This window comes from Prorops nasuta, unplaced genomic scaffold, assembly GCF_024137725.1.
Source record: "Prorops nasuta isolate Cenicafe-Biocafe unplaced genomic scaffold, Cenicafe_Pnas_1.2 PNAS00024, whole genome shotgun sequence".
NCBI lineage: Eukaryota > Metazoa > Arthropoda > Insecta > Hymenoptera > Bethylidae > Prorops > Prorops nasuta.
The window spans coordinates 2,878,617-2,890,054 of NW_027116821.1; the positions used below are offsets into that span (position 1 = coordinate 2,878,617).

General features: G+C 30.0%; 4 protein-coding genes across 9 annotated transcripts; 2 read left to right on the forward strand and 2 right to left on the reverse strand.

The window, feature by feature from the left end:
* Positions 1–265: 265 nt before the first annotated feature.
* Positions 266–2,888, forward strand: LOC136781946 (uncharacterized). Its single transcript, XM_066740987.1, has 7 exons — positions 266–606; positions 678–854; positions 913–1,315; positions 1,377–1,570; positions 1,639–1,959; positions 2,031–2,159; positions 2,224–2,888. Exons 1-7 carry the CDS (start codon positions 418–420, stop codon positions 2,296–2,298), a joined length of 1,488 nt encoding a protein of 495 aa, XP_066597084.1. The 5' UTR covers positions 266–417; the 3' UTR covers positions 2,299–2,888.
* A 180-nt stretch (positions 2,889–3,068) lies between these two features.
* On the reverse strand, positions 3,069–4,256 carry wrm1 (wurmchen 1). 3 transcript variants are annotated; one of them, XM_066741007.1, is made up of 3 exons: positions 4,124–4,256; positions 3,511–3,585; positions 3,069–3,434 (listed from the first exon to the last, which is right to left on the reverse strand). In XM_066741007.1, exons 1-3 carry the CDS (start codon positions 4,254–4,256, stop codon positions 3,235–3,237), a joined length of 408 nt encoding a protein of 135 aa, XP_066597104.1. In that variant the 3' UTR covers positions 3,069–3,234. The 3 variants fall into 3 exon arrangements, with proteins under 3 accessions (XP_066597104.1, XP_066597106.1, XP_066597105.1); XM_066741009.1 differs by having other exon boundaries at positions 3,511–3,724; positions 4,124–4,178; XM_066741008.1 differs by having other exon boundaries at positions 3,511–3,724; positions 4,033–4,164.
* A 261-nt stretch (positions 4,257–4,517) lies between these two features.
* Positions 4,518–7,702, forward strand: LOC136781947 (glycerophosphodiester phosphodiesterase 1). 3 transcript variants are annotated; one of them, XM_066740990.1, is made up of 7 exons: positions 4,518–4,654; positions 5,406–5,485; positions 5,565–6,054; positions 6,531–6,706; positions 6,781–6,982; positions 7,060–7,289; positions 7,360–7,702. In XM_066740990.1, exons 3-7 carry the CDS (start codon positions 5,713–5,715, stop codon positions 7,508–7,510), a joined length of 1,101 nt encoding a protein of 366 aa, XP_066597087.1. In that variant the 5' UTR covers positions 4,518–4,654; positions 5,406–5,485; positions 5,565–5,712; the 3' UTR covers positions 7,511–7,702. The 3 variants fall into 3 exon arrangements, with proteins under 3 accessions (XP_066597087.1, XP_066597086.1, XP_066597085.1); XM_066740989.1 differs by lacking the exon at positions 4,518–4,654 and adding an exon at positions 5,085–5,222; XM_066740988.1 differs by lacking the exon at positions 4,518–4,654 and adding an exon at positions 5,090–5,229.
* A 187-nt stretch (positions 7,703–7,889) lies between these two features.
* Positions 7,890–11,221, reverse strand: LOC136781942 (dystrophin-1-like). Of its 2 annotated transcripts, XM_066740978.1 has the most exons (11): positions 10,731–11,221; positions 10,462–10,622; positions 10,182–10,389; positions 9,859–10,102; positions 9,665–9,776; positions 9,418–9,584; positions 9,225–9,340; positions 8,935–9,157; positions 8,540–8,876; positions 8,157–8,459; positions 7,890–8,075 (listed from the first exon to the last, which is right to left on the reverse strand). In XM_066740978.1, exons 2-11 carry the CDS (start codon positions 10,559–10,561, stop codon positions 7,954–7,956), a joined length of 1,932 nt encoding a protein of 643 aa, XP_066597075.1. In that variant the 5' UTR covers positions 10,562–10,622; positions 10,731–11,221; the 3' UTR covers positions 7,890–7,953. The 2 variants fall into 2 exon arrangements, with proteins under 2 accessions (XP_066597075.1, XP_066597076.1); XM_066740979.1 differs by lacking the exons at positions 10,462–10,622; positions 10,731–11,221 and having other exon boundaries at positions 10,211–10,375.
* Between the last annotated feature and the right edge of the window lie 217 nt (positions 11,222–11,438).

Below are 11,438 nucleotides of genomic sequence, written 5' to 3' on the forward strand. Positions count from 1 at the left end.
TCAGGAGACTCAATAGTCCGGCGCCAATTAATAAAATTTATAAGCTACAGGTAAGCGAGACACCGAGCATAACTTTTTTGAGATACCATCTTTTTAAATTTGTTTAATAATTCAATTCCAAAGCACAAAGGCTTTTTTTTTTAACATGCCAAATATCTTTATGCAATTCTTTTCTTCCATAAAATTTCGCCTTCAGGTGGCGTTTCTGACGACTAGTTTTCCCGCCATTTTTGTCATGTTTTTACGACATCTGGAGTGAAACTAGCTTAGGGCTTTAGACTAGCTACTAGCTAGTAGCTACGCCAATTCAGTATCTTTGCTTCAGGTTTTTACAAAATTCACATAACCTCATAACAGTCCTGTTCCAAGCTGTTCCAGGCCTTGGAAATATTGAAAAGGAAACGAAATTGAAACAGCATGTCTGAGGTTGCCAGTCAGATCAACCAAAGTTATTGTTTCAAATGGACCGACTACCAGAGTCACTTATCGGGCGTGATACGCCAACTTTTGGAGGAGGATTGTATGGTAGACGTCACCCTATCAGCTGCTGGTGAACGAATTCACGCCCATCGTATAGTCCTCTGCGCCTGCAGCCCTGTTTTCCAAGTAAATAAAACAATTCTACTCTCCCTAAGCTTTTTTTTAATTTGATTCTTTACTTTATCTTTATTAACCAGGAGGTTCTCAGTCAAGTGAATGATGACCATCCTACAATTATATTGAGTGATATTTCTGCTCAAGATGTAAGATCAATAATTGAATTCACCTACCATGGGGAGGTACGAATACCTGTGGAGAACATTAGCAGTTTGCTGGACGCTGCACGGTCCCTGAAAATATGTGGTCTTATAGAGGTACATAATCTTTTTAACATTTAGAGTCTATGTTTTCTTTGACCATCAATGATTGCAGATCGATGGTTTGGAAGATGCTGAGGTACTCTCAGATGCTAATGAATATTCTATTGATGTAACTACACAGTCTATTGAAGAGGAAGTTAAAGGAGTAGAAACCTTGGGAGCAGAATACGAAAGAGAAGAAAATAAACCGAATATTAATATTAACGAGAACATAAATTCTGGGAGAAGAAAGAAAAAGAGAAGAGAAAGCTCAAAAAGAGATTACAGCGATGATATGTTAGTTTCGGCTATAAATGATCTAAGAGCTGGTCAAACATTAATAGAAGCAGCCACCAGACATAATATTCCAAGGTCCACGCTCTATATGAGAGCCAAGGCACTGGGGATTCATTTAAATGCATCGAGAAATGAATATCCTGCAGAATGCATGAAAGCTGCTATAGATGCTGTACTTGGTAAATATTAAAAATATTTCTAATTACTGCTACTATAATAATTGTTGTTATATGTCTGTAGAAGGATCCAGTTTGCAGCATGCATCAGAAATGTTTAGCATACCAAAAACAGTGCTTTGGAGACGTATTCAAAAAGAAGGTTACCAGATTCTTCGATCTGAAATGAAGAGGTCTTATGGTTCTGACAAAAGAGAAGCTGCTGTAAGAGCTCTTGAAAGAGGGGAAAATTTAACAAAAGTTTCTCTGGAATTTAAGGTGACTGTTTAATAAAGATAACTTAATAATTAAAAATTCACTGATTTATCAAATTTGCATATTATTAGATACCAAAAACAACACTATTCAGAGATAAAGCTCGTTTAGTTCATGAAGGAAAATTACCATTATCGTTCTGGAAGAAAAGAAAACCCGAGAACGAAGAATTGAAAAGATCACGATTGGAGGAAGCTGTAGCTGCTTGCAAAGGTGGGAGAATGTCTCAAGCTGCCGCGTCCTTAACCTATCGAATCCCGAAAACAACGATTTGGAGGCGTCTCCAGCAAGACTGCAAGAAATCCGAGAAACAAAACAAAAAGCAACGCCAAGCTGAGCCAGCTCAAAGCACGGAAAATAAAGTTCAAGGAACAGACTTTACATATTGTGAGGTAGAAAATAATACAGGATTAAGATGCAATAAATTTTTTCATCATTCTAATAATTCTTAAATAATTGTTAGGTCTCTTCGGAAATTCCTATAACATATATTGATGAAAATAGTATTCCAGAAGATTCAGTAATTATTTTGACAACCGAAGACGTGGATGGACTTAATTTAGAAGAAGGAAGACAAATAATAGTTAATTCGGTATGTTTTTAATTAATAATTGTATTAATTTTGCAATTGATGTAAATCATCCTATAATTTTTAGGCAACTGAACAAGAATATGTTCCCTGTGCTATAAGTATCGAGGATAACCAAAACTACACTCAAGCTGATAGTTAGCATTAAACAGGGAAATTATATACTTCAGGAATTTTTGTTTGTTAAACATAGTGCACTGTATGTAAATAATTACAATTAGCCGTATTCTCGACTAAGGATGTTCTTGCATATACCATAAACGTGTGTAATATGTAAATATTTTTTCGTTTATGAGTGCAAATTACACAAAATTAACGTAAAACTTTTATATTTAATCAAATCTTTTTGCGCATTTGATGATAAGGTAATTAAAATACACAAATTTTTCTGTCACAAAAGTATTTGTAAAAAGAATACAAAACAATCAAGTGCTATATTAATTCAATAAATGGTTTGTAACACAAATCATTTTATAACTTTTTTTCAGTCAAATATTAGTAGCAAGAATAAATGCTTAAAATAAGTGTTAATGAAACACTACAAATACAATAAACTCTAATGGACGGAATTCTAATACATTGCTATAATTTATAAAAATTGTATGTTGCTTAAAAATTTCAATGTAGCATTGCAAAGAGCATATTTGCTTGCATAAAGTGCATTTGTAAAAGCTTAGAACTATAAATAATTTTTGTATAAAAATTGGACGGGATCATATCTTTTTTTATCCTTTTTTTATGCCATTGAAATTGATATTTTACGAGAATAGGCTTTCCCCTCCCAGTCTTGTTCAGATGGAAGTGGTTCATGTCTCACTTTACAGAGACGCGGACCATAACGTAATAAAACCATTATGACACATACTACAAACAGTGTCAGACAAGCTGTAGCTGGCCAAAAGACATGTAAACTCATTTTTCTTTCAGGTTCACCTACTCTTAATTTGTACTTGACGTAGTATGTTACTACTACTTTAGCAACTGAATTCTTAAAATTTTAAAATGGCAGGTATGCTCAGTGTGTTGAGTAAACTTGTTATAAAAAATATCTTTTGGTAAGTATAAAATGGTTTTTGAATCAGATTTCACTCTCCCTTTTTTGCATTTCCATATATTCCAGTGGCTGTGGTGTGCCTGGCTGAGATTCTGGATGATGATACTGTACAGTTTCCTGTCTAAAGTGAGGGAATTTCAGTTTTCCAGATTCCAGCTCAGATAGGTCAAGAGGAGGTACTTTGTTTGGCAGAACTGTCCATAAAGATTGTATCCACCGGTTACCTAAATGCAAAGTAAGAAAATTGTTAATAATTCATTTATAATTACTATTAAGAATAGTCTATTAAATATTTCTTACCAGTATGACGGTTTTGCCAGTAACTTCGATGGCGTGAACAGCAGAATGCAATGTTCAAGATGAAGAGAAACCCACCTATCACAGAACAGATAGTGATAGCAACATAGAATGGTGTATAATCTCCGTATTCATGTTTGGTAAAATATGGATTCTTCAAATATTCATCGCGTTCTTCTAAAATCGACATTTTATAAATCTGAAGGTTGGATACCTTCTGAAAAGAGATGGAAAAGAATTGTCTTTTCAGTATATACTTTAATTTATTAATACCACAATTAAATTATCTCATTTCAATCTAATATTCTTATGGTTCACAGTTTAAGGCGTGGCAATCCAAAACCATTAAAGTTTCTCAGTTATTTCAAAAAGTGCAAATTAATTTACTATATTACGCAAATTAATAGGATTTAAAAAAAATTAAATTCTCGCATAATTTATTAAAAAAAATTAACTAATAAATGGAACAATTGAAGACATTTTTAAATAAAATCATAATTAATAATAAAAACAAAATGAACTTACTTCAAAAACAATTAAAACCTTCTTGCTTAATTAATTTCGATCTAATTGTTAATATTTTTAAATATTATAGGTCTGTAAATTCGAACGTTACCTAAGCTAGCCAAACATAACCGCAATTGGCCATACCCTTTAATTCCTGAAGTGACGCGCCCATTTAAGGCTAGTTCACATTGTTCACAATCTTCATTGTGACGTAAAAGCCAATTGTATACAGGATCTGTCATAGATAAAATGGCAAGAGCCTGGAATTTTTTTTATTTTTGTAATTATAATACAAAGAAATATCAATTGTTTGTTTAAGATTTTGCCGAATGCATAATAAAATAAACTAATAACGAATTTAGAAATATGTACTAGTGCGCGTCTCTACTTCCTTAAATTTATTGATAGTGCAATGAAAAAAAATAGCGCTGCGCAGTGCGCACTAATGCAAAGTGATGCAATATCCGAATCATATGCCACATATTTAAGTAACATTACAAGTAGTGATTGTATAGTAGTAAGATGAAAATAAACCAACACAGTTAAAAATTTTGACGGTATCTAAACTGTGATCAGTTCGTTTTTAAGGGCCCCATCAATGAATGAACATTAGAAGCAATTAGCAGTTTGAAGTTTTAGGGTGAGTTCGCTAACATGTTTTGTATTGACAAGTGGGGTTTAGGTCTAGCCAACTAGAGAATTCAAATTTAAGCAATCACGGCCCTTCGTTGGCTTTGTGTGTACATATATCCATACATACATATATGTCAACTTGTCAAGTGTGTGCAGACGTGTAGTCACGTTGTACTATGTATATATATGTACTACAGTAGTTCAGTGGTAGTAGTAATAGTAATAATAATATATATATAGATTATTATTCACATTGATGCAGCTACTCCAAACGTCATCAAGATCATTGATATTAATTGATATCCATACAAAAAAGATTCATCTTAGAAATGTCAATGAAAATTGAACTATTCTCTTCTTACTGTAGTATATATACAGAGATATATCAATTTTGCCGAGAAATTACAGAGTGAATTTAGCTGAAATGTAATCAAATCAATTTCCCGCAGTATACGAATGTGTAGTATTCACAAGCATTCGTGTTTAAGTTAAGACTCAGAACTCAGACTCGGTATTAAAGCTTATTGACGGCTTTTATTCATTTTAATTGCTGCTAAGTTCTCTTCTGGCTAAAGGTACCTGGTAAGCTACACTCAGTATGTTATTGAAACATGTAGACATTGGTTAGAAACTGATGATAGTAGATACAAATTTAAGATTAAATATTTCTCATCACTAACTTATCTGCCAAAATGATTAAAAAGTCTTATTGTAAACCTGAAAATACAAACATGTTGTATTTAAATTTGATATTTCAGATTTGACATTAAAATTTCTTTTATAAACTGTTTTCAATACATAAAACTATGGTAAAAGTAAAAACAAAAAACTAATTTTGGTAAGTACATTAAAAAATATTTTTTATTTAAAGTAAAATTGCATTGTTAAATTATTTATTTAACATATTTTGGTTACAGATCATAATAAATTTGAATACATATTACAATTATGAAAATATTATTCAATCATTTTTAAGTTGTCCTTTGACAAAACTAGTAGTCAATATTATAGCTAGATTGAATGGATTAAGGCTATATATTAAAGTAAAAAAACAAAAATATTATTATGAACTTCATCACATTTTTTGAATTATTTTTTAATTGCTCACTACTATGGATATTTTTACAAGTCATATGGTATAATCTAATAAGTGCAATATATGAATTTTCTGTTCCCTGGATATTATGGGGCACTTTAGTTATATTCATTGGATTAAGACTTATAAGAGTAAAACCACCTGACTCAACTATTATAGATGAAGTCATTGGTGTGAATCCACTTACACTGGATAAAAATAATTCAACAACAGAGAATAAGGGTAATGGAGAGAAATTCTGCATGCGAGTGGTGGCTCACCGTGGTGGAGGATTTGATTACCCTGAAAACAGCTTATCTGCCTTTCGAAACGTAAATTAACATAATTAATAGTAATAATAAATTATTTACTTAATTTTAAACTATTCATGTAGTTATTACAGTTTAAAATATCTTGGATAATTTCTTATTTATTTATATTAAATACCAAAAAAGAAGTCAACAGTTATACTTGGAATAAAGAAAATATAATTCAACAAAAATAAAACAGCAAGTATTGTTGTTTAATCAAATTTGGTTGGAATTTTAGAAGCCAGTAATAGAAACATGAAATATTGCCTGTGATATTTCATTCCCACTAACTACTAATTAAGTAGTTACTAATTGCCTTAATGCTTATTAGGAAAATTTATTGCATTTTATTTGTTATAAAAATACCTGACTTTTGTTGTGTGTTCCTCATGATTATTCTGAAGTCCTAAAATTAATTAATTATAACATTATCAAAGAAATCTTTATTTTTTTATTATTTTTTGAATCTATGTTAACAATAAATTTTGCTTTTTCAGAGTAAAAGTAAAGGTTGCCATGCTATTGAATGCGATGTAGCTTTAACGAAAGATAACATTCCAATAATGTTCCATGATGATACCATAGAAAGACTTACAGGAAAAATTGGAACAATAAGAGAAATGACATGGGAACAACTGAAAGAGTTAGATATTTCTGAAACTCATTTACTCAAGTATTGTCAATTTCCATATATTTAAATATTTCTCTCAAAACTTGAATATAGTCATTAAAAAAAACTTCTTTTAGGAGTAAATTTGAGGATGGAGAAAAAATTTTACAATTACATGAGGCTGTAGAAGAATGCTTAAAAAATGAACAGCGAATAATATTAGACATAAAAGAGACATGTACAGAAATGGTGCAAATAATTTTGGATACTTTCAAGAAATATCCAAAGCTTTACGAAAGAGCTGTTGTATCCAGTTTTTATCCAACTGTTATCTATATGGTAACACAATAATTAAGAATTATCCTGTGAATGTTACAATTTTCAAAACATTAAAATCTTTGGTTTATTTCTTTTAGATTAGAAGAAAAGAACCTCGAATTATTGGAAGCCTTGCATGGAGACCTGATTATTTTTCTAGAGAATCATATTTAAGTCTCGATGGACCGGGGCCTGTTAGATATAGTAATCCATTTAAGCATGTGTTAGCTTGCTTATTGGACACATTTTATGAATGGGCCTTACCACGGTTTGTTTATTACATTTTGGGTATCTCCACAATTTTATTACACAAAGATACTGTGAATCAGTAAGATTTTTTCCAAGTTTCTTTATAAAATATAATATGCATAAAAATATTAACTAACAAATCGTTTTAGACGAGTTGTGAAAGAATGGTATGATCGAAATGTTCGAGTAATGGCCTGGACAGTGAATCGACCATCAGAGAAACTTCATTTTTCTAATCTTCTTAAAGTAACATACCTTACTGATACATTGCTCGCTGAAAAGACAGAAGCAAAGCAATGATATGCAATATTTATCTATTATTTAATGCAAAAATCTGCATTTCAAATCTGTCATTATCATGAAGCAGATGTATTTTCTTTCTTATTCTAGTCTTTTATCCAATTTACTAATCATATTTGTATTATTATGATTAAGTTACTTATAATTTTATATAAAAATATAGGAAACTGCTACTTATATAATAACTAAATATTTATAGAAAATTAAATAATTATTTTATGTATTTCGTATAAAAATCGATACATAGTATTTTAATAGTATAACTAATAAAAATCAATATTATGTTGATATCTAATATAAAAAAGTAATAAAATATACTTTGAATACAATAATACATATCTAATAATGTCAACATATGTATTTAATACTTGCACATATGCGTATGCTTATAATATATTTTAACTTCTATGGACGGAGTTTATTGCGCATGATTAATTCAGTTATCAAACTATGGTAGTGAGTTTACTCTTACGAGATTCCATACCTTCAATAAGGCCAGTTAAGAGGTCTTCCATTTCTGTTGTTGCGCGTTTCAACTTGCAGTTATCATTACCGACGTAGGATTCTATAAAAAGATAAAATATTAAAATTATGGATTCTTCTACTCATGAGATTCAAAATTATAGCACATAAAGAGAAATCTTACCCTCTAATAAACAATCATTGGCTACCATATTTTGTAATCTATCAAGAATATCATTAAGATCTCCTTGAATATTTTGTAAACTACTATGCTGTGAATGTTTATCAGGCCTTTGCAAAGAAGAAGGAGTATTATCTCTATTATATCCAATTGGAGAATGAGAATCTATAATTATCGGTTCATTTGAATCATTATTTGAACCACTAGGGTTTCCTAAAAATTTATTCCCATTAGAATTAGACTCTGAATGACCCAACCACTGAGAGAATCCACTGTCTGATGTATGAAAATTAGATCTATTTGCTCCTGAAATAGATTATAATAATCAAATAAAAGTATTAAATCACATATAAGAGTATGTTGTGTTCAGAAATTATTTTAATTACCCCCGATCCATGTACTTAGCTCAATATGCGTATTTTGAGACATATTACCAAATCCAGAGCTAGCAGATGCTGTATCAGTGCAGCTGAGATTATTAGATTTATCAACTTCATTTATAGTCTCCATACCTAAAGTTGCATTAAAACTCTTCAATGCAGCTAATTCTTTTCTATTATTCGAATTTGATTGTCCCTCAGTCGCCTCCTGACTAATTATAGGACTTAATTCAAAATCTATAGGTAATACTGCAATTCTTGATAATGGACCATGCAACATTGGCGTGCTCTGCATTCGTGTCATAGTTTGCGGATAAGCAGCCTCACTCGTAAATAAGTATTTCTAAAAATTAAATTTATTTTATTACTACTTTTTTCAACAATTGTACATATAACCATACCTTTAATAATTTCAATCGCTGCAATTGAGATTCGATAGTAGCTCTATGACGTTGTAGCCTCTCAGCTTTGGTTCCCCTTATATCTAGCAGTTCAACCTGTAACTGTTTATTTTCTTCCTCCAAATGATTAATAATACTTTGCAATTCTCTTTGAGGATCACTAAGAATTCTTCTTTTAGCAGTACTTCTAATTGATGTGTACTCTGTAGTAACTGTTTCATTACTAAAACATAATAATAAAATATAGTTATATGGCATAAATGTTTTTTTATTAATATATCCATATATACCCTAAACCAGAGGATGGTGGGTCATCTGAATTCACTGCAATTGTTCTAGTTGGACACAACCTCAACTTATTTCTGATCAATTCAATGATGAGTTTTGTTATATCACGATTAGTTGTCTGAAATTAAAAGAATTAAATAAAATGCATATTTACTACTTCACTTTGAAGTTAATTATGATAAATTAATAAACTACCTTTATACAATATTCCCTTACAGGATGCTTTAATTTATGTTTATTAGATATTTTACCAAAGAAAAAGCATAGTTTGCATTGATGGTACCCTGGACATTTTAAACATGAATATCGAGGTCCTTGTATAGGAGTAACCTTACATGTTGAACATCTTACATTGTGAAAAACTAATAACAGATTAAAATTTTGTAATATCACATATAAATAAAATATGTATTCTAGTATCAGAAAAGCTATTATCTCTTACTGTTTTCTGCACAACTGATTCTGTTAAATGTGGTCAGCCACGTTAATAAAGGTGGATCTTGCATTATCCAAGCAGCAAATTCAGTTTCTGTAACTCCGAGACAGCCTTGTGACTGTATATCAATAATAAATATTAGTATTTTTTTAATGATAAAAAACTAAAATAAAACAATAGCTTCTATATAATTCTATTACATTTATAAAACAACTATCTATATGTGGTTGAATATGATGGTGTCCATAAGCAGTTGTTTCTCCAAGCATTTCCATTATCTTACAAATATTTGATAGAAATGTGAATAAGCTTGCTTTAGACAAACAAGCATTGTGGTCAGCCAATTGCTTATATAAATATCCATATTTTTCTTGCAATTTTGCAGAACAAATTAAAATCAGTGCCAATTTTACAGAAAATACTAAAATATTATCATTGGAATTTCTGAAAATTTATAGACAAGTTATTACATCATGGTTATTTTAACAGTTATGTACATCAACAAAAAGGATATATGACATACTTATCAAAAATGCTTAGGACATAATTTACCCCAAGTTTTGTAGCTTTATCAACATCAAAGTCTATATTAGCTTCCTTACGTGCAGCAAAATATATGTCTGAAATTACATCTTCAATTTCACTTGTATCTAAGCTTACTACATTTTCTGTGACAGACAATTTGTGTCGTTCAAATACTCCAGCTATTAATTCTAAGTGTATATATCTCACTAAAAGCATTACAATATAATTAAAATCTATATATGAATTAAATTAAAGATAAAGCAATAAAAAATACTTACTGTATAGCTCATTATACAATATCTCTAATTTTGCAGCTGTTCTATATGATGAATAGCGAATAGCATTGCACTCTCTAATCAAGCACATTAAACCCTGCATGATTTTTCTTTCAAACTCTAGATTTACTGATTTTAAATTTTAAATTTGATTAAAAATATAACTGCAAAATAAAATTTGTCATTTTTATTCAATATATTAAAAAAAGCTATATATCTTAAGTATTTATAAACTTTTACAAATATAAAAATATTCTATTCCATATACGTACTACAACACCGATCATTAATAACCGGTACTTCTGGGCCATTTCCACAAATTTAATAAAAAAAAAAATCTTATCTTTGTTTCAGTATCATTCCTTGTCATCTTAACATAATGATAGATTTAATAAAATCTATATATCCACTTCATCGCTACTTCCTCCATTTCATGTTTGTATATATCGCTATTATCGCTATACATACAATGAAATTAGTATAAATCAGTATAAATCAAAAAACTAAAATGAGTGACGCCAAGTTGCTACACATCGGTCATAGGTCATAAGCTATAGCTAGATAAGCGCCTTTATTGTAACATGTAACAGATTGTAACTTGGCTCGTGTAGTGCAAAGTTGCAAAGAAATTCTTGGAAAATTCATCGTTTAACAGGAACAGTTAAAAAAATTAATAATCCGTAGAATATACATAATTAGAACATACTTTTATAAAGTTAATCAAATTAAATTTTTTACAGTAATGAAACGAAAATTTTAAATCCAAGTCTATATAATTGTACAAATTAATAAATATGTCTTTAGTTTAAATATAAAGTTAGCAGGGTAGAGAAAAACTGCGAAGGCAGTGGGAAAAAAATAATGAATATTTATCCAAGAATAGAAATAAATTAACGCCCAATAAATATGTGCGACTTTGTCTAAAAAAGATGTAATTTACATTTTTTAATCTTCTGTGTATACATGATTTTTTTCTAGTC

Excerpts from the sequence above, each read along its gene's own strand:
- wrm1 (XM_066741007.1), bottom strand. The coding sequence starts at position 4,256 with ATGACAGATCCTGTATACAATTGGCTTTTACGTCACAATGAAGATTGT. Across the intron at positions 3,586-4,123 it reads GTTATGTTTGGCTAGCTTAG|GTGGGTTTCTCTTCATCTTG; the intron begins GTAACGTTCGAA and ends GTTCTGTGATAG. Across the intron at positions 3,435-3,510 it reads CTGGCAAAACCGTCATACTG|GTAACCGGTGGATACAATCT; the intron begins GTAAGAAATATT and ends CTTTGCATTTAG.
- LOC136781942 (XM_066740978.1), bottom strand. The coding sequence starts at position 10,561 with ATGCAGGGTTTAATGTGCTTGATTAGAGAGTGCAATGCTATTCGCTAT. Across the intron at positions 10,390-10,461 it reads ATTGTATAATGAGCTATACA|TGAGATATATACACTTAGAA; the intron begins GTAAGTATTTTT and ends TAATGCTTTTAG. Across the intron at positions 10,103-10,181 it reads GTCCTAAGCATTTTTGATAA|AAATTCCAATGATAATATTT; the intron begins GTATGTCATATA and ends ATAAATTTTCAG.
- LOC136781946 (XM_066740987.1), top strand. The coding sequence starts at position 418 with ATGTCTGAGGTTGCCAGTCAGATCAACCAAAGTTATTGTTTCAAATGG. Across the intron at positions 607-677 it reads CCTGCAGCCCTGTTTTCCAA|GAGGTTCTCAGTCAAGTGAA; the intron begins GTAAATAAAACA and ends TTTATTAACCAG. Across the intron at positions 855-912 it reads AAATATGTGGTCTTATAGAG|ATCGATGGTTTGGAAGATGC; the intron begins GTACATAATCTT and ends CAATGATTGCAG.
- LOC136781947 (XM_066740990.1), top strand. The coding sequence starts at position 5,713 with ATGAACTTCATCACATTTTTTGAATTATTTTTTAATTGCTCACTACTA. Across the intron at positions 6,055-6,530 it reads GCTTATCTGCCTTTCGAAAC|AGTAAAAGTAAAGGTTGCCA; the intron begins GTAAATTAACAT and ends TTGCTTTTTCAG. Across the intron at positions 6,707-6,780 it reads TCTGAAACTCATTTACTCAA|GAGTAAATTTGAGGATGGAG; the intron begins GTATTGTCAATT and ends AACTTCTTTTAG.